Source organism: Dromiciops gliroides, chromosome 1, assembly GCF_019393635.1.
Source record: "Dromiciops gliroides isolate mDroGli1 chromosome 1, mDroGli1.pri, whole genome shotgun sequence".
Classification (NCBI taxonomy): domain Eukaryota; kingdom Metazoa; phylum Chordata; class Mammalia; order Microbiotheria; family Microbiotheriidae; genus Dromiciops; species Dromiciops gliroides.
The window spans coordinates 67,264,791-67,286,661 of record NC_057861.1 but is presented as its reverse complement, the minus strand read 5'-3'; the positions used below and the strand labels follow the sequence as shown (position 1 = coordinate 67,286,661).

At 41.2% G+C, this 21,871-nt stretch overlaps 1 protein-coding gene across 1 annotated transcript in view; it reads right to left on the bottom strand.

The window, feature by feature from the left end:
- The window catches only part of CATSPERD (cation channel sperm associated auxiliary subunit delta), a 102,694-nt gene that overhangs the window by 10,956 nt on the left and 69,867 nt on the right, over window positions 1-21,871 (bottom strand). The window contains 6 exon segments of the mRNA XM_043990711.1: window positions 1,489-1,654; window positions 2,251-2,408; window positions 4,679-4,862; window positions 8,357-8,491; window positions 13,652-13,726; window positions 16,789-16,841. Of these exon segments, the coding sequence (XP_043846646.1) occupies window positions 1,489-1,654; window positions 2,251-2,408; window positions 4,679-4,862; window positions 8,357-8,491; window positions 13,652-13,726; window positions 16,789-16,841 (771 nt within the window).

Genomic DNA, 21,871 nt, shown 5'->3' with positions numbered 1-21,871 from the left:
AGCATGCTTATCTTTCCGTAACCTCTCTAACACTGGGATTTTTTGTAATTTTTGATGTGATATAAAAACTTTTGATGTGCAATTCTCTTAGTGTGATTTGGAGCATTGTTTCATGTGATTGTGAACACTTATCAGTTCCTCTTTGAAAATTATTCATATCCTCTGACCATTCATCTATTGGGGAATGGCTATCAGCCACACACATGCATACATGCTCATATACATGACACATGCACATATACAACACGTGGGGCTTCATGTGTGTATACATGTACACGTGCATACATGCATGTATATATTTATATTTTGCACATGTATAAATATTATATTTGCTTATATATCTTGGATACCAAACCTTTGCCAGAGAAATTTGATTATTTTCCCCCAACCACTTCCCCTATTATCCTAGATTTATTAATGTTGTTTGTGTAGAAACTTTTCAGTTTCACATTCTTTCTTCTGTATCCCCTCAGTTTTCAATTCTTAGCTACTACAAAGAAGGGCTGCTATAAATATTTTTGTACATATAGCTCTTTTTCCTCTTTCTTTGATCTCTTTGAGATATAGACCTATTATTGCTGGGTCAAAGGGTATTTATTCACAGTTTAATAGCTTTTGGGGCATAGTTCCAAATTATATTACAAAATGGTTGGACTAGTTCACAACTTCACCAACAGTGCATTAGTGCACCTATTTTCCCACATGTCCTCTAGCATTTGTCATTTTCTTTTTTGTTTAAATTTAGTCAATCTGATGCCTGTGAGGTGGTACCTGAATTGTTTTGTGTTTCTCTAATTATTAGTGATTTAGGGCATTCTTTCCATATGGCTATTGATAGCTTTGATTTCTTCCTCCGAAAAATGCCTATTCATATTATGATGATCTTAAAAGAAGGGGAGGGGAGAACATATTTGGGAAGAAAGGGGGAAGGAACTTGTGTCACAAAATTGGGATATAATTAGAAGTTTATTCAAACAAGGAACAGTTGGGGGAAGTGGTTTTCACTTGAACCTTGCTTTGAATTGATGCTGAATGAAGTGAGTAGAACCAGGGGAACAATTTATGATATAATACTGTAAGAATGAACAGTTTTGAAAGACTATGATCAGCACAAAGATTGACCATGATTCCAGAAGATTCATGATTTAGAACACTGCCCACCCCTTGACAGAGAAATAGACTAAATGTGCACTGAGTCATACATTTTTGGGCATGGCCAGTGTTGATGGCCAGTTGATTCTACATCCTTGTTGTTTTTCTTGTTCCCCCCACCCTCCAGTGGGAGAGAAAATGGCTGCTTGTTAATTGGAATAAAGACAAAATTTAATTAAAAAAAGAAAACTCACAGTTATTTTATTGTAACAACATTTCCCTATATTATTTTAATAAATAATAATATATTGTAATGCCTTATTAATTTAACTTAGTTATACTAAATTTCACTTTTTCTTTTTTTCTCCCACATAAATTCTTGAAAAATGATTTTACTTTGTTTCCACGTTCTGACTTTGACAGTTTTGGAATGATATATCCAAGCCAGAGTGAAAACAACATGACCATCAGTATAAATAGAACAATTGGATAATCGGGTAGACCCTGCTTTGGGAAAGCACCATAGACATATACACTGAAGGTAGTAGTCAAATCACAGTAGCTGCAAGAGAAAAGGAAGAATGTAGGTGAGTCCAAGAGATCCACAGTTTGATCTCAGAGTCACTATTTGAAAGGGCTTTTCCCCCCTCTATGAAATGGGAGTAGGGTGGGTTAGGAAAGTGTGGACTATTAGAGGGACCAGAACTTTGCATATTGGCAAGAGCCCCAAGCCAGGAGGGATCACCCTAGAGAAGAAAGGTTGAAGATTCTACAAGATTTATAGAATCATAACCGTTTTCCCTCCCCTTCTCTACATGCCCACATGACATCCTCACCCTCACCCATGATCTCAGAGGACAATCAGCTGCAGAATTAAGGGAAGATTCCAAGAAGGGAGAATTTCCAGGCTAGACTCCTCCTTTGCCCCAGGAGAGAGGGAAGAAATATGAGATGCTGCTGCGGGTAGGATTCCTAGTGCATGTCGCCCCACTATTGAGAGTTTTACTGCTTCCACTCTGGAAGGCCTACCCCTCAGCATCAAGAGTGGGGAGGAAGACCTGTACACATGTTGCCAAAATCTGCCTGTCATCCCCTCACAATAACATCCTAGCCCAGTGTCCTAGAAAAAAGAGTCATCTCCCCAGTACTTCAACCGACCTGTAAAAGGGATCCACGATGCTCAAAAAAAACACATACATTCCATTTCTTTGATCAAAAATGATGCTGTTGTCTGTGGAGCCCCCAAGCACCTGGTATTCGAGTTGAGGCCATAGCAGCGGAGCCTTGGTGTGCTTTTTATGGCAGCTGACGTAATTCTAAGAAAGATGAGAGATGCCTTGGGTTGGTAAGGGGCTCACCATTCCCCTTGGCTCCCTGCTTGAGGCTGGGGGGTGGGAATTCTCCTGGTTCCCCTTGCCACCAACATGGTTCTCTCCTTCCCTCCACCACTCAGTAACCTCTCCACTTTTGATGTTCCTGTCAGTCATCTCTACCACCCAATCAAAATCCTGGTAGCTGTTGCCTACAGACCCTCAGGTCACTTGCCACCTTTCCTCAATACATTCAATAGCTGGCTCATGAGTCTCTCCTCCCCAACTCCTGCCCTCATACTAGGAGACTTCAACATATATGTCGACTCTCCCCTCCAACACCCTCAACATGCATCCTCAACCTACTAATTTCTCTTGAGCCACGTCCTCATGCCGCCTAAGCAGCACTTGCCATCATCCACAGATGCAGCCCCACCATCATGTTCAAGAAGTCTTCTGTGACCATAATCTTTTACCTTTCCACCCCTCCATCTGCTTTCTTTCCAAGACCCTACTCTTTACCTGCACTATGACTTCCAATCCTGTGACCCCCTCAGTTCTCTCCCAGGCCATTTCCTCTGTACCACTCACACTCTCTTCTTTTTTTGCATTTTGACTCCCTGGTGAACCACTTCAACTCTTTTCTGTCCTCTTCTCTTGAGTCCTTGACCCCCTTGTCATATTACCAATTGTGAGTTTTCCAAGGCTGAGGCTTGGCAGGGCGTAAGCCTCAGCCTTGTACAACTCCCACCATCTGCCACCTTTACTCATCCACATGGACTGCTGAACAAAGGTGGAGAAAATCATGCAACCTTTCTGATTGGATTTACTACAAATGTATGCTACATCACCTTAACTGAGCCCTCACTGCTGCTAAGCAGTCCTATTGGACTTCCCTTATCACCTCCACCACAGTTCTTCTCAACCTTGTCATCCTTCCTCAAACCTCCTATGACTCTGTCCCCCCCATCCTCTCAGCTGAGAACTTTGTCTTCTATTTTACAGGAAAAAAAATGAAGGCTATTCACTTTGAACTATGTCTTTCCCCCTCTGCTTCATCTCTGATCACTCAGATACTTTCTGCCCTTATCTTCTCCTTCACCCATATATCTAATTGTTTAAGGATTCTATTCCATCTGCTCTCCTCCAAAAAGTGGCTCCTCCCTGATCCTTATTCTTTCTTTTTTCAAAAGTGTTTTTTTTCCCTAGTTACATCTAAAGACAATGTTTAACATTTTAAAATATTTTGAGTTCCAAATTTTTCTCTCTCCCTTACCTCCCTGCTCCCTGAGCAAGCAATTTCATACAGGTTATACATGTTCGATTATGCAAAACATATTGGCATATTGGTCATGTTTTGAAAGAAGACACAGACCCAAAGGAAACAAAAAATGCACACGAAATACAGGAAATGTAAAATAGCGTGCTTTGATCTGCACTCAGACTCCATCTGTTCTTTCTCTGGAGGTGCATTTTCCATCATGAGTCCTTTGGAGTTGTCTTGGATCCTTGTATTGCTGAGAAGAGCTAAGTCTTTCACAGTTTATCATTGTAACAATGTTGCTGTGACTGTGTACAAGGTTCTCCTGATTCTGATCACTTCACTTTGCATCAGTTCATGTAAATCTTTCTTTTCTTTTCCTGAAGTCCTACTGCTCAACATTTCTTGTAGCATATTCCATAACATTCATACATCACAACCTGTTCAGCTATTCCCCAGTCAATGGGCATCCCTACTCTTTCCCTTATTTTCAATAACTCCCTGGGACAGCAAGAACTAGAGCCTGGGTCTCCTGACTCTTTAAACGTAGAGGTGACAGAGGCATGGATACTCTCTGGACTCTTATCACAGCATGTGTTAACTGGGTTATGGCGAGGAGACATGGAGACTGAATAAAAATCAAATAGGTTTTAAATGAACACATTTTTAATGCTGTTTAGCCATTTTTTCATATGTGTCTGACTCTCTGTGACCCCATTTAGGGTTTTCTTGCCAAAGATAGTGGAGTAGTTTGTCATTTCCTTCTCCAGCTCATTTTACAGATGAGGAAACTGAGGCCAACTGGGTGAAGTGATCGCCCGGGGTCACACAGCTAGGAAGTGTATGAGGCCAGATTTGAACTCAGGAAGAAGAGTCTTCCAGACTCCACTATTGGTGGTCTAGGCACTGTGGGGCCACCTAGCTGCCTCAAGCTTTTAATATAGGATGTAAACCATCCTTGGTTGTCCTTTCCCACTTTTTTTTGTAAAGTAGTAAGCTTAAGGATGAGTATTACCTTTCTATTCCACACATACATATTTTTTATAGTAGAAGAATCTAACATCTGAGACCAGTTCTGAGGCTGTGATTTGCAGGAAGCCGAGGCAACAGTCAAGGAATAATTGTAGGTGAATAATCCATGTATTTCTATCAGGACAAATTCCGTTTCAACAGTTTTTAAAAACTCTGTTCCTTGCCACCTGTGGTATACATACACAAAAGAGAAGGTGTGTGCAAATTAGTGGAGCGTGCAATTGCAGTGTGACATCAGGGGGATCACGATCTCATCCCAAGATGTATGTCTATGGCTTCTAAGAGCTTTGCCTGGGGAAATTACAAATACTGGCAAGGGTCAAATTCTGGGAAGTCAGTAAGTCAATTAGGATTTTTCTTTTAGTTATTCCTGAAGGATATTTTTTTCATTAACTTCTTTCTGGTACCAATTAGCCCAAACAATGAATTTGTGGGGAAAGGATGAAAAAAGTGAAATGTTGATTCAAAATCAGGTGACACCAATGTTTTAAAGAAACAAAACAAGGCAAACTGGCAGTTTTTATTAAATACCAAAAGGGAGTTCCACAATATTTTTTAAATATATTTTTTGTTAATAACATTTGGGTTTTGCATCATCAGAATTTCTCTCAGCATTCTTCCACTTCCAGAGAACCATCCCATATGACAAAGAATGTTTTTTTAAAGAAAGAAGCAAAAATGTTCTAAATCACTATTAATTAGAGAAATGCAAATTAAAACAACTCTGAGGTACCACCTCACACCCATCAGATTGGCTAATATGACAAAAATGGAAAATAATAAATGTTGGAGATGTGGAAAAATTAGAACACTGATGCATTGTTGTTGGAGTTGTGAGCTGATCCAACCATTCTGGATAGCAATTTGGAACTATGCCCAAAAGGCTATGGGATTGTGCATACCCTCTGATCCAGTAATACCACTACTACTATCCCAAAGAGATAATAAAAAAGGGAAAAGGACCCACATGTACAAAAATATTTATAACAGCTCTCTTTGTGGTGGTAAATTGGAAATTGAGGGGATGCCCATCAATTGAGGAATGGCTGAACAGGCTGTGGTACATGAATGTAATGGAATACTATATTGTGCTATAAGAAATGATGAAGGGAATGGTTTCAGAAAAATCTGGAAAGACTTAAGTGGACTGATACTGAATGAAGTAAGCAGAACCAGGAGAACATTGTACACAGTAACAGTAACATTGTGTGATGATCAACTGTGATAGTCTTAGTTCTTCACAACAATACAATAGTCCAAGACAATTCCAAAGGATTCATGATGGAAAATGCTCTCCACATCCAGAAAAAGGAACTGTGGATTCTGAATACAGATTGAACCATTTCTACTTTTTTTTTGTTTTTCTTTTTTGAGGTTTTTTTCCCTTTTGTTGATTCTTCTTTCACAACATGACTAATGTGGAAATATAGGTTATATATGTACAATCACATTAAACACATCAGATTGCTTGCTGTCTTGAGGAGATGGGAGGGGAAGGAGGGAGAAAAATGTACAACTCAAAATCTTATAAAAATGAATGTTGAAAACCATATGTGTAACTGGAAAAAACCCCAAAATAATATTAAGATTTTCTTTAAAAAGCAAAAGGAAGAAGAGAAATCAAATTAGTAAAGCCAATCAGCACATCAGAAAAAAGGCTGAAAATATACATAATATTCTACCCTGTGGACTCGCCACTGCTGCAAAGAAGTAGGTCTATAATTGTTCAATTAGTCCCTTAAATAATAAGATTTCCTCCTTTCACCTAACTAAGTATAGAAGGTAAAGATCAGCTACCATGTCTCTCATTATTCCTTAAGGAAGTCCCAAATCATAAAGGGGGTGGAGATGAGGGGTGGGAAGCTTCTGTGAACAAACCGTCTCTACCAATGTATAAAGGCGATCATCTTTTCTACAAAATATAGTCTGAGAGCAGGGGTCTGGTGAAGCCTATGGACCTCTCCTGAGGGGGAAAAAATATTAAATGCATATAAGAAATTACATGGAATCAAAATGAAAAGCAATTGAAATTGTTGTTGTTGTTGTTCAGTTGTTTCAGTTGTGTCTGACTCTTTGTGACCCCACTTAGGGTTTTCTTGGCAAACATACTGGAGTGGTTGGCCATTTCTTATTCCAGCTCATTTGACAGATGAGGAAACTGAGGCCAACAGGGTGAAGTGACTTGCCTAGGGTCATACAACTAGTAAGTATCTGAGGTTGGATTTGAACTCAGGGCGATGAGTCAGCCTGACCTTGGGCTGCACTATGGCACGACCTAGCTGCCTCTGATTGTATTGTTAGACAATTTTTTAAATTTTTTTATTTCTTGGTGTTAACACTTGTATTTTCCTAGACTTCAGGGTTTATACATGCAAAAATGGATGGTATAGAACAGAACTCAATTCTTTAAGTGTACAAAAGACAGTTTTATATTTTTTAAAAACAAGTTCAGTGACCTCAGATCAAGAACCTCTGTCTTAAAAGAGTAGTCTAGACCACTGAAAAATTAAATGACTCTCTCACAGTTAGTATGAGTCTTCAGTGTGAAGCATACATCTCTAGCTACAGAACCAGTTCTCATCCAGTTCTCATCCACTACTGCCTGCTGCCCCTAGGTTTTGGTTTTTTGTTTTGCTTTTTGGGGGGGGGGGGAATGGTGGTAGTACAGAATAACCATCTTCTTCCTACACTTAAAGCAATGATAAATATAAGAAAATCGTACTCTGTATTAACAGAATGACTTAAACAGGATTCAGAAGCTCAATTTATATTATAGTCTGGTTTCAATTTGTTGGGAAGCTGATTAGTAAGCTCCATTAAGACATCCTACTCTTTTATAATTCTGCTAATCCCATTTCACCTCTATTGAACACCGACATAAAACAATATTTTCCACATAGTGAGTGGTCCTGGTTGTGAGAAATAATTATTAATAATCAGTATCTTGGGGGACCCAGAGATCTTCCCTTTTTAGTTCCCTCTTCCCTCCACCCAAAGACAAGGCCTCCTTGAGAGATTTCATTAAGTCTCATCTAGGTCAAACCCAACCCAAACCAAAACTAACAAAAGGAGTCTTGGGTGGGGACAGTTTCTTTTGCCGGGATAAATTGAAGGACTTTACTGATGAGATTAAAGCCCAAAGGATTTTTGCCCTGACCAGCTTGAGTGGGGGGCTTACATTCCTTTCTTTGATGTCATCCTTGGACTTCATTTTAATATAACCCACCTCCAAATCATGCCAACCAATTAGGTTTGAATAATGCTAACCAATGAGATTTGTTTGTATTTGAACCAGACCTGAAGGTGAGGAAGGGGTCTTTGATCTGAGAGAGATGGCTATAGGCCTCATTTTATTAATAATCCACCAGCCATATCAATAAATTGATCAAATTAACAGATACTATGTTTCTCAAATTTTTGTCATTTGGTTATAGTGGAGTGAAGATATATGAAGCCTCATGTAATGATCTGTGTAGAGTCTATGATTCCTCCTGGGTGATATTCTGGGGCCCATTGAATAAAATTAATTAATTACATAAAGAAAATACATCTTATAATATTTTTATGAACCTGAGTCTATTTCTTCATAAGGATCTGTAATTGACCACAAAAGGACACTGGAGGGGGGAGCATATTAGAAAATGAGGCAATGACGTCTTACAGTTCAATCACTGGTTTCCATGGACTGTTGTGATAGACCAGGACTGGACATCCCAGTTTCTCATAATCATAAAACAATTCCAGGTCCACATTATCTGCCCGGGTTCGGGAATAGAATTCAGGATCATATGATCCCCTAGATGAAGAAAAGAAGAAGAATACTGTGTCAGTAGTCTATAATTAATTGCTCTATTGTTACTGGAGAAGAAGAATGACATATAGGTTGAGAGCCAGCTTTGAAGCCAGGGAGACCTGGGTTCAATTCCTGCCTGGCTGTGTAACTCTGGGCAAGTCATTTTACCTCTCTAGGCAACTCTCCAAGACTCTAGTTGTAGAGAAGGTATAGAGCTGCATTTGTGGAGGAAATTTTCTCAGCTAGAATTTCTTCTTCTTCTTTTTTTTTTTTGCAGGGCAATGAGGGTTATGTGACTTGCCCAGGGTCACACAGCTAGTAAGTGTCAAATGTCTGGGGCTGGATTTGAACTCAGGTACTCCTGAATCCAGGGCCAGTGCTTTATCCATTGTGCCACCTAGCTGCCCCTAGAATTTCTTGATACCAATGAAACCACAGGTCCAGTCTCTGTCTTTTTTATAATTTAATATTTATTTCTTTATAACAATGAAGAGTACCTGGTGTGGTAATTCACAGCCCTCCTTTAATGTAAAAAGCAGTATAGTATAGTTGAAGAGCTCTGGATATAGAGTCAGAAGGACCTGGATTTGAATACTAGCTGCCTCATTTACTAGCTGTGTGACAATGGAAAAGTCACTTAACCTCCTTGAACCTCAGTTTCCTCATCTGAAAAAGGGGATAATTTGTATTATTGACTTGATTTGTTTAAACCTGGCATTTTTCAGAAGAAGAAATCAAAGCTATCTATAGTCAAATAAAAAATGCTCTAAATCACTAGTGATTAGAGAAATGCAAATTAAAACAACTCTGAGGTACCACCTTACACCTACTGGCTAACATGACAAGAAAGTAAAAGTGACATTCTGGGGGGATGTGGAAAAATAGACACCAATGCACTCACTGTTGGTGAAGTTATGAACTGGTCCAACCATCATGGAGAGCAATTTGGAACTATGCCCAAAGGGCTATAAAATTGTACATATCTTTTGACCCAACAATACCACTACTAGGTCTGTATCCCAAAGAGATCGAAGAAAAAGGACAAAGGATCTCTATGTACAGAAGTGTTTATAGCAGCTCTTTTTTGTAGTGACAAAGAATTGGAAATCAAGGGAATATTTATCAGTTGAAGAAGGGCTGAACAAGTTGTCATATATGATTGTGGTGGAATGCTATTGTGCTATAAGAAATGATGAGGGAGGGGGGGCACCTAGGTGGTGCAGTGGATAAAGCACCAGCCCTGGATTCAGGAGAACCTGAGTTCAAATCCGGCCTCAGACACATGATACTTACTAGCTGTGTGACCCTGGGCAAGTCACTTAATCCTCATTGCCCTGTTAAAACAAAACAAAACAAAAAAACAAAAACCAGAAATGATGAGGGGAATGGTTTCAGAAAAACCTGGAGGACCTATGTAAATTACTGCAGTGTAAAACAAGTGGAACCAGGAGATCATTGTACACAATAATTCAATGTTGTAATGATGTTGTTGTTTGTCCTTCATGCTCAAAGAGGACCAAAATGGCATCACAATGTTGAGGTCAATGTATAGTGTATCCACCTATGGCTGATCATACCAATATGATCTAGGAAGGCTCTACCACAGTTTGGGCACAAATAGTCTGATTGACCATTTGGGAGGGAGATGTCCCTAACTTTGCACATTTCTCATGTCTTGTAATGATAATCAACTGTTACTTAGCTTCTCTGATCAATGCAATCATCCAAGATAATTCTGAGAGACTCAAAAACTGATGAATTCATGTAATGAAATGAAGTATAATTTTCTCACTTTAATTTGGTGACATGACTAATATGGAAATGGGGCAGCTAGGTGGGGCAGTGGATAGCCCACTGGCCCTGGAGTCAGGATTACCTGAGTTCAAATCTGGGCTCAGACAGTTGACACTTACTAGCTGTGTGACCCTGGGCAAGTCACTTAATCCTAATTGCTTCAAGTATCCGGGGCCAAATCTATTTGTCCTGATGTAAATCTTGCCACTAGACCCAGATGGCTCTGGAGGAGAGAGTGAGGCTGATGACTCTGCACAGACCTCCCTCACTTAAATCCAATTCACTGCAAGTCGTGATATCACCTCCTGATGTCATGGTCCTCTTGGAGAACCAAGAACAAACAACAACGACAATAATATGGAAATATATTTTGGATAATTTCACATGTATAATTGATATCATAGAGCTTGACTTCTCAATGGGTGAGGGAAAGGGTAGAGGGAGAGAATTTGGAACTCTAAATTGAAAAAATAGTAAAAATAAATAGATGGGGAAAAAATGTGTGTGTGTGTGTGTGTGTGTGTGTAAGCCTGGAGTGGAGTTGTCTAAATACATATAGATATAAATACATACAGATAGGATTCACAAATCATGTCATCCTCATCATACACAGTTTCTTTTAGGCATAGGGCTGTCTTTCAGGGCATTAACCAAGAGGATGTTCCATATAGTTGTTCTATGTAAAGAACAGCTCAAATCGAGGGAGGCTCACTGGCTATTACACACATAAGAAAGGCAGGAGTTAGAACACAGGATTGAGGAGAGGGTGTGATGTCTAGCAGTGGCCCTGCCTAATCTTTCTGTATTATTCTGTTATACCAGAGATTAAGAACTTGATGAATAGAGATGAATGTGATGAGTACAGAGAAGCATGAGAAGACTTGAATGAACTGTTGCAAAGTGAAATAAGCAGGACCAGGCAAACAACTTTCAAAATGACAGCAGTGAAAATGGCAAAGACAAGAACAAAAAATAGAAACTGAATGCTGGGTAATTATAATGATCATATCTGATTTTTTTTTTTATGAGGGTTAAGTGACTTGCCCAGGGTCACACAGCTAGTAAGTGTTAAGTGTCTGAGGCCGGATTTGAACTCAGGTACTCCTGAATCCAAGGCTGGTGCTTTATCCACTGTGCTACCTAGCTGCCCCGATCATATCTGATCTTGAAGAAGAAAGATATGAGGCAAGGGACTGTTGGGGTAGAACACTGCATATGATGTTGGACTTGTTACTTTGGTTTTTCTAAATTAGTAATAGTGATATGGAAAGGATGGATAAGCCATTCATTCAGTTATTAAGCTATTCACTCATTTATTATGCCTTCTAATGTGCTAGACACTGTGCTAAGAGTAGGGGATACAAAGAAAGATAAAAGACAGTGCTTGTTCTCAAAAGCAGGGGAGGATATGTTGCAGGGAACTTTGGGAGAGTTCAGCATGGTCTCTGGTTGACTCTGTGGTGGTCTATAAAAAAACTTTTTAATAATAACCATCCAAAAACTAATCTCTGAGACACTTCTCAGGTAAGGCCTTTAAAAATAAACTCATGGGGGCAGCTAGATGGTGCAGTGGATAGAGCACCGGCCCTGGAGTCAGGAGGACCTGAGTTCAAATCCAGCCTCAGACACTTAACACTTACTGGCCGTGTGACCCTGGGCAAGTCACTTAACCCCAATTGCCTCACAAAAAAAAAAAGAAAAAAGAAAAAAAAGAAAAATAAACTCATGAAGCCCTGATCATGGAAGGATTGCAGGGGGACATCTCTAGGCCCCTGGAACAATGTCTTCATTTACAGCTAGAGGTCTTTGAGCATCAGTCTTAGCTGCAAGAAAATTCTGAAGAACTAGTGAGAAGTAAGCATAGGTTCAAGGTTAGATAGGTCATGCAGAATCCAACACACAAAAATGCTTCCTCTCCTTCCCAAGAGATGTGGTTCCAGGAAGAGTTTTGTCTCTTGACGTCCCTGGGATATGCTGGAGAGGTACAATGAGGTGACTGGATATGTTCTCCTGACCCTCTTGGGCATTCCCGTATGGCCCACAATTCTAAGCAGGACTCTGCCAATCAAAAGTTTCCTGAAATATGAGGTCCTTGTGCTCTGAGCTTATAGCCTAGGTGAGGAATAATTAAAATGCCAGAAAATGATGTATATGGTGCTTTAAGGTCTGCCCAGGATTTCACACATATCATTTCCTTTTTTTTTTGGTGGGTGAAAGATGAGGAAACTGAGGAAACAAAAGTCTGATCTTCTGATCATATCAATGTATCAAACAATGCATGGCAGTTGCCCAACAAATCAGGACCAGGCTCTTCCCTCAGCTTGGGATAACCCCTGAATGCCGGGGGAGACAAACTTTGAAACATTAAAACAATTGATCAAATAACCAATTAATTAAAAGGAAATGGAAGTAGGAATTGAGCTGGGCCTTGAAGGACAAATAGGAGGTTGAGAGGTTGAGGGGGATAGGGAACAGTGTGAACAAAAATATAGAGGCAGGAAATCAGGAATTGGTTTGCCAGACCCTCAGTAGATTGGTGTGGGTGGAGTACAGGAGCCATATTGGAGAATACTGGAAGATCAGGCTGTCACAGTAGACTGGGCTATGAACTTTATCCTGAAAGCAGTAGAGAACCATTTATGACTTTGGAACAAGAGAATGTCATGACAAAAGCTGTGTTTCAGGGACATTACTCTGGGAGCTATGAAAGGGTGGGTAGAGTCAGGGAGATCCCTTAGGAGTTTATTATAATGGAAACACAAAATATTTAACTGGGAAGGAACTAAAATTTCAGAGTAGCTGACTGAGGCTTGGAGAGGTTGAAATGACATCCATAATAGTGACAACGGTTAACCTTTATTAAGCACCTACTATGTGTCTGCTTGATTCTCACACAAACCCTGCAAGGTTGGTGCTATTGTTATCCCCATTTTACAGATGAGGAAACCGAGGCAAGCAGAGATGAAGGAACTTGCCCAGGGTCAGATAGCTAGTGTCTAAGGCAGGATTTTAACTCATATCTTCCTGACTCCAGGCCCAGAACCTAAATGCCTAATTCATAAGAAACCAGGCTTTCTGACTCACGGTTCTTCTATACTCTAATACTCAAGGCATTGGCAGGAGTAGCCAGATAAGCCATGATCTTATTTGTCAGAATTCTAGCCTAAAAGCCAGGGGTTCCATAAATAGGATGTCTTTCTGTCCCTGGCACAAAGTAGGCTCTTAATAAATGCTAGTTGATTTAGAGGTAAACACTATCTCAGTAAGGAGCCTCAGGCCTCTGATAAAATTAGATCATGGAGTCCTAACATGAATAAAGGAAAAACAATGGAAAGCAAATAAGATTCATCTAAATGGCCTCCTACTTACTTTTCAAGGATGTAGGTATAATTTGCCTGCAGATCTGTAGGCTGTAGTATTCCTTTGGAACATGCAGTTAGATTCCTGTGGAGAACCAAGTGGCAGAATCACAACATTTCAAAGTTGGAAGAGGTCTCAAAGGTGATTGATTTCACCTTTATATGTATAGAGATCCCTTCTAAAACAATTTTAACAAGTGTTTATCCAGCCTTTGATGGAAGACTTCTGTTGTCAGGGAACTCGCTACCTTCCCAAACAGGAAGTTTTACTTTGGAATAGCTCAGATTTTTGGGAAATTTGCAGTTTCTGCCCATGGCTCCCAGTTTGGTCCTCTGTGGCTAATCCATCTTCCATAAGACTGCCTTTCAAATGCTTGAAGATACAGCTATCATGTGCCCCTTGAATTTTCTCCCTGTGTTGTTTAAAATAATTTCTATAGATACCAGTTTGGGGTAAGCATTTTTTTTTTTTGCGGGGCAATGGGGTTAAGTGACTTGCCCAGGGTCACACAGCTATTAAGTGTCAAGTGTCTGAGGCCAGATTTGAACTCAAGTACTCCTGAATCCAGGGCCGGGGCTTTATCCACTGTGCCACCTAGCTGCCCCCGGTAAGCATTTATTAATTTACCAATATTATACCAGTAAAGGATTGACCACATGTCTCCCTAGTTTCTCATGGTTCCAGGCTGCATGATAGTGGAAGCAGGAAGAGAGCTTCAGTATGCCAATTGGCGGGAGCAAGAGAAAAGTCCCAAAAGACCCATGCAGTCTCCCAGAAAGACAGCATGTGGTCTGAAGAAGACCCAAGAGAGACAGTGCAAAAGAGACAGAGAACATGTGGTTTCAGATAACCAAGGAAGACCCAGAAGATGCACCAGAAAACCCTAGAAGACTCAGAAGAACTTGTGTGGGGTTTTTAAAGGGTTTTTAATGCTTTTTTGGCAGAGGCAGGTCATTATACCTAGATCAAAGCTAACTGGGTCATTATACATCAAACAAATCTAATTGGTTAGCATCATTCAACTCTATTGGTTGACATGACTTGAAGGTGGTCTACATTAAAATGAACTCTAGGGATGTAATTAGGGAAAAGAATGCCCCAAACCCCTCAAGTTGCTTAGGGCAAAGTCCATTTTATCCCAGTGGTTTGATCACATCAGTCTTTCAGCCATCTAGACAAAAGAATCTTTCTCCATTCCTTTTCTTCCCTTGAGTTTGTCCCAGATGAGATTTGATGAAGTTTCTCAAGGAGAACTCACTTTCTGGAAGGGGGGTGGGGTGGGTGAAGAAAGGACTGGTCCCTGGGTCCCCAGGAAATGATTAATAACTATTTTCTCATATTCCCAAGCTGAGCATCCTTAGTTAGTCCCTTTAACTTATCCTTAGATGGCATGATTTCTATTCCCCTCACAATTCTGGCCATGATCTGGAGGTGCCAGTTTGTTAATGACCTTCCTGGATCATATAAGAGCATCTCACCACATAGATATAACAAAGGTAGAAATTTGGAACAAACGATTGAGGCATCAAGAGATGCGTCCCTATACAGCTCTGTTGTTGTTGTTCGGTCATTTCAGTCATATCTGACTCTTCATGATCCCAAATTTGGGGTTTTCTTGGCAAAGATATTGGAGGGGTTTGCCATTTCCTTCTCTAGCTCATCTGACAGATGAGGAAATCGAGGCAAGCAGGGTTAAGTGACTTGCCCAGGGTCACACAGCTAGTAAGTGTCTAAGGGCTGATCGGAACTGAGGAAGATGAGGCTTCCTGACTATACAGCTCTTCCTGGGCACTTTTGCTCCTTGCTATTGTGAGAAAATAATGATTAATAATGGATTTCCTGGAGAAATCCAGAGGCTGCGCTCTCCACTTCCCTAGATCCCGCAGCTTAACAAAAGGAATGCAGATTGACTTTTCTGATTACCTAGGGGAAAGAAACTTGACTACCCCCCAAGTCATGTCAATCAATGGAGTTGGATGATGCTAACCAATTAGCTTAGATCAGTGTGTGGTGACCCACCTCCATCTGAGAGAAGATAAAAATCCCTGAAGACGAGGGTCACTCTGTTGTCTCTCCTGACTCTCTTGCCTCCCCTACTCTCTTACCCTCTTACCTGCTTCTCTTACCCAGGGCTGGCTCTCCATGCTCGGTCAAATTAATAATAAATGTTTGCCTCCCAAACTGGTGTAATAGCCTCAAATTTATAAGTAGCAATATCTTAGAAACCCCAGCCTGGCTCCCAGTCCCCCCAAAGCAAAGAAGTAAAGATCTGGGAAATTTCCTCGGGATGAGACTCTGTTATGGGCACAGGGCACCCCAGAAGTTCTCTGGGGCACATCAAAGGACTTTCTCCTTGAGAAACTAAACCGAAGGACAGGCACGCCTAGAGAGATAAGAGGAACCAGTTCCGACTAAGCTAGCTCAGAGACCCCCACCCTTCCTTCTAGTCTCCCTCAACCCTGGGGTGATAAGATTAGGTGTGGCTGCTTCCTGAAGAGATGACTTGGGAGATCTGCAGCCACCCCTCACCCAGCTCCTCCAGCCACTACCAGTGGGGGATGGTCCTCCCTCACTAAGGGAACTTTCCACAGTCAGATGGTCACCCCCATCAGCCCTCTATAAAAGTACTTGCCAATCTCCTGCTCGAGGAGATTGGTATCTCAGAGCCACACTCTATGCCTTTCTCCCCATGAGAAGTCCAAGGATTTCTCTTGGTTTCCCTTCCCTTCCCTTCCCTTCCTCAGCCTCAAAATAAACTACTATCTTATTCTAACTACTTAATTCTTTAAAGAGGAATTCCTAAGGATCCTAAACCCCTATCCCCTTCCCAAACCCCCTACCCCATTCTCCCCATGACACTATCCAAAAATAGAATGAGCTGCTTTTGAAGGGGATGGGTTCCCCTTTCCTGGAGGTCTTCCAGCACAGGCTGGAGGATCTTTGTTGAGGAATGTTTGAGAGGGGATTTTTGTTCTGATTTGACTCAATCAATTAACAAGCATTTGTTAAGCATCTCATAGACCCTGGGTTAGTTGTGAGGGATACAGAGCCAAAGATGCCTTTGTGATTCCTTTAAATGACTAGATTCTTCTACTCTGTGAAAAGTTAGAAAAATAATTGAGTAATAACAAAAAATACAAACCTACCTACGAATGGTGATCTTTTTTTCCCAGTTACAACCAATGGAAATGAGACCTGCCTATAGACCAAGAAAGACAGTTATTAAGACAGCCATGGATAGAACTATCCCTTGGTGCCCCTTTTGAATGATGGCCAAGATTGAAGACTACCAAATTCTATCTTCTCCCACCTGAAGCAATGGTTCTGAAATGGTTCCATTAAGGTTAGAGAGTTTTGAAAAGGAGTTCTCTATGTTCCCTGACAAAGAGGATTGCTGTGGGTTTAGTTGATGGCCACTCTATAAATAGGCCCCACCTCATTACTGTAGTATTGATAATTATTGTTATACTTGGAGGTAGAGTGATGCAAGGAGATAGCCAGCCTTGGAGTTGGGAAGAATTGATTCCAGGCCTCACATTGGATACACATTTGCTTCGGGACCATGGCCAAAGAATTCAGCTTTTTAAGTTGAATCTGGGTCAAGGTTACATCTACACTGATGAAATCCTTGGTCCCTAATCAGAGTAAATGATAAAATGATAAAAATAAGTGTGAGGAACATGACTCCTACTCAATAATTCTCTCAGCGGTGATGTGTCAAAGGCATATTTATTGTCATTCTCATAAGAATGGGCCACCCAGTGTGCAGCTGATGGGTGAAAAAAAATGGAGGCACAGGCCCCTTTTATCCCCTAATCCCTAATGCAAAATGGCCCCTCCCCTTTTTCATCTTTACTCTAATTACTCAAGGGTTACAATCTACCTGCCAGGCAGGACTAATCTGGATGCAGCATTCCAACCCCTCTGCCTCGACTTCCCCCAGGGAAAACTTCTCTATCTGAATACACTTTCCCAGACTCTTAATTAGTCTTTAAATGAACCCTTATTGAGAGGAGACAATTGCCCAATAATTCTCACAATAATGATGAATACATCTTCACTGAAAAAGAAGAGAACTGATATTCCTCAGAGGATATGACATACACATACATACAAACCTTATGGAAATATTTTTGGAACAAACAGACTTCGCTTCACAAAACAACTGTAAGGCCTGACAGGTACAGACCACCAGATTTGTTAAATGCAGCTGAAAGTTGTCTATCTCGTGATTCCAAAGAACCCACAATAAAACATACTACCTACATTCTGAGACAAAGAGGTGACAAACCTGATCAGATTTCACCTTTTTTTTGGTGTGTGACGTGGCCAATGTTGGAATTAAGTTATCCTTGAATATACATATTTGTTACAAGGGTTCCTCCCTCTCTCTAGAGTCTCTGTCTCTCTCCTATTCATGGTGGGCAGGGCAAAGAGAGAAAATTGATTTTTGTGAATTGAAAAAAATTAATTTTTAAAAATACAGTTTTTATCTTTGGAGAGAGCCTATAAAATGGTTAAAATCTAAGAGTGAAACCAAAAGGCAACATGAACTCAGCCAACAATATGGTGTTATGGGAGGATTATGGGCCCCGGTTACCCCAAAAGTTGCCTGAGGAGGTCAAGGAACTTTTTCCTTGAAACCTCAGGAGTTTTCCCTTGAAATCAAGTAGGCCTCTCCTTGTGCTCAATCAAGGACATACACACCCAAAAGAGATAAGCAGCACCAGATCGAACTGAGCATGCTCAGGGACCACCACCCCAAATGCCAGTCCTCCTGACTACCTGGATGAGGTAATCCTGTTGGGAGTGACTACACCTGGAGAAGACCACCTGGAACCGCCCACCAACAGACTGCTGGGACCCATCAGGACAGAGTAATCACCAGATTGCTCACAACTGATCTCTCCTACTACAGCCCAACTCCAGAGAGCCCCCAGCCCCTCATGCAATAAGGGACATTCTTAGCCACGCCATCTGAACCCTATAAAAGGGCAAGCATTTTGTTTCTCCAAAACCTTCCTCCTGGCCAGTTTCTCTTGTACCCCAATAAACCTGTTCCTTTTATTCCTAAATAGGACTTGGGTGAGAGTGTAATTCTTTACAGAGGAATCCTAAGGACCCACGTGCTTTCTCCCCATATCAATGGTAACTAAGAAGAGTCAAACAAATGGCCAAGTCATGTAAGTTTGTAATGGACAGATCATAATCCAGCAAAGAATAGTGGCTCTGCAGTCAGATCACTTGAGGTCCAAGTCCTCCTTCGTGTTACCTGGGTGAGTTGGGGCAGGTCACTTGATTTCCCTAAGCCTCAGTTTTCTCATCTGTTGAGTGGGTCAGGGAGTTTGCCCACCAATTCAATACTTGGGACTCAAGAAGAAAGGACAGGGCTCGACACAGGATGCAGCAATTGAGTGAGACCAGATGTTAAGTGACATGTCTCTTTTTCTCAGAGTGGAATCCCTTGGCCCTGGGGTCCCAACAATGGATTATTCTTTTCTTCCCAACATAGCCGAAGATAAATTTTAACCCTGTCATCCTTCTAGAATTAACACGACTACAGAACAATGCTGAAGCACCTGAGTGACTCTTCCTGTTATTCAGGTTGAATATCTTTAGAGACAGGGGCCAGGAGAGGGGAGTCAGTGGGAACTGTGAGATCTGAAACATCTGACTGTCACTCCCCTGTTTCCTCTTCCTTTGGTTTGACCTTGTTCCCCCTCCCCTTTTCCCCCTTGTTCCTGGAACATGTCTCCATACATTGATCACGAGCTAAACACACACCCTGGGTGAGACAGGATTGGATGTTAGATTGTGAGCTTGTCCTAGTGTGCGTGGGGACTTCCCCTATAAAAGGTCAAGGCATGTATTAGCTAGCTCGGCTCAGGCATTGAGTTCGCCCATTCCCATGGGAATGTAATAAATCTGTCTCTGCTTGACTTGGTGGTCTCCTCGAGTTATTTGGGTAAACTGAGGCAGTTTGCCCCATACACTCCTCCTGACCTGTTTGTAGGACAAATGTCTCAGATCACCTCCTCCCCCTCTGGTTAACAAAATCACATGGTTCAAGGAGCCCTGGTCTCAATAAGGCCCTCCCTGGAGTTGTGGCCATATAAGGAAGAATAAGGTCCATTCCTGAGTTATATCCATATAAGGAAGCGGGGTGGGAATACTGCCTTCTGATTAACTAGTTTTTTCGTGCACTCTTGAGTTATCGGATTAATGATGAAAAAGGGGAGGGTCCATTCGCATTAGGGACTAGGGTATAAAACAGGGCCTGTGAGCCCCCTTTCTTTGCACCCACCAGCTACACCCTAGGGTGCCTCCTTCTCAGGAGAAGGAAATAAAAGAGTCTTTGTCACATCGCTGCTGAGTTCCTGAGAATTATTGAGAAGAGAATTTTTTTTCCCTCACAGATATAACATATTAATATGTTTATATTAACCATATGGATATTAACCATAAAATTTAAGAGCAATCCTGGCACTCAATCTCACCACCCCACACTGACGAGCTTCTAAGGTTTACTACATACCAGTTCTAGCTGACCAATGATAGTACACAAGACTCCGGGGAGCCTGAAGGTCATAAATTGACTAACCACATACTAACTTGTAAAGCATATTTGACACTATAATTGGCAATAAAGTGGAGAAGAGCTCAATCTAGGTGGTAAAGTAGTGATTAAGACAATTTACTGAGAACAGACTGATCCCTACCTACTTCCCATTCCCAGGCCAATGAATTGCCTGGGGCTAACTAATCTTTGTCAATCTTTGTTAATCTTTGACTGATTTATGGATTTCCCCCAAACAAACTTATCTCCTCCCAAAGATTCCTCGGTTTACTTCCTGGACTTTAGGTTATTATGTAAAAAAGTTCATTTACATTAAGTAGTTTCTGTCTGTGAGAAACTTATTTTTCCCTAGGGAAGTCTCAGCTCCCTCTGTTCTGTTACCCCATAAAAAACCCTGTCAGTCCCATCTTTGGGTATTCCTAGCAATCTGCTTTGTAATACTCCAAGTTTATACTGATTGTTTCATTAATTTTCAGGTTAACAGTAGGTAGAATGGAATAGGTAGGTAGGTAGGTAGACTTGGAGTCAGGAAGACCTGGCCAAGTCATTTCATACCAACCTCAGTTTCTTCATCTTGTTATGGGCCCAGAGCACCCCAGAAGTTCTCTGGGGTACATCAAAGAACCTTCTCCTTGAGAAACTAAACCAAAGGACAGACACGCTTAGAGAGATAAGTAGAACCAGATTGGACTGAGACCCCCACCCTTCATTCTAGTCTCCCTCACCCCTGGAGAGATAAGTTTAGATGTGGCTGCTGCCTTTGTGTAGAGATGCCTTGAGAGATCTGCAGCCACCCTTCACCCAACTCCTCCAGCCACCACCAGTGGGGGAGGGTCCTCCCTCCCCAACTGAACTTTCCACAGTCAGATGGGTACCCCCATCAATCCTCTATAAAAGTACCTGCTTAGGGCAGCTAGGTGGCACAGTGGGTAGAGCACCGGCCCTGGAGTCAGGAGTACCTGAGTTCAAATCCAGCCTCAGACACTTAACACTTACTAGCTGTGTGACCCTGGGGAAGTCACTTAACCCTAATTGCCTCACTTAAAAAAAAAAAAGTACCTGTTGGTCTCCTGCTCTAGGATATTGGTATCTCAGAGCCATATTCTGTGCCTTGCCTTTCTCCCCATGAGAAAAAGTCCAATGATTTCTCTCATGGTTTCTCTTCCCTTCCCCAGCCCCTAATAAACTACCATCTTATTCTATTGTTTTTGTGTGCAAGAGGGTGTAATTCTTTAAAGAGGAATTCCTAAGGACCCCAAACCCCTACCCCTACCCAAACCCCCTACTCTATTTTCCCCACACCAATCTGTAAAATGGAGATAATAGCAGTACCTACTACATAAGTTGTAAGGATCAAAGGAGATGACACATGTAAAGTATTTTGCAAACTTTCAAGTGCTTTAATATTATTATTGATAGCTTTTGTTTTCGTACCTCATTATAGTATTCCCTCCTCAACCTACGGAGTAACATACAAATAATAGGTACATACTAACTATCTGGTGAACTTAATTGAACTTCTAAACTTTTGTCAGAGCAACTTTGCTACTAAGAGAATTAAATGTGTCCTTCTCAGTAGGCAGGATACATTATTCAAGTCCGGGGCTTCTCCCCTGATCCCCCTTTCCTTCCTTTTCCTTCTGAGTTAACAG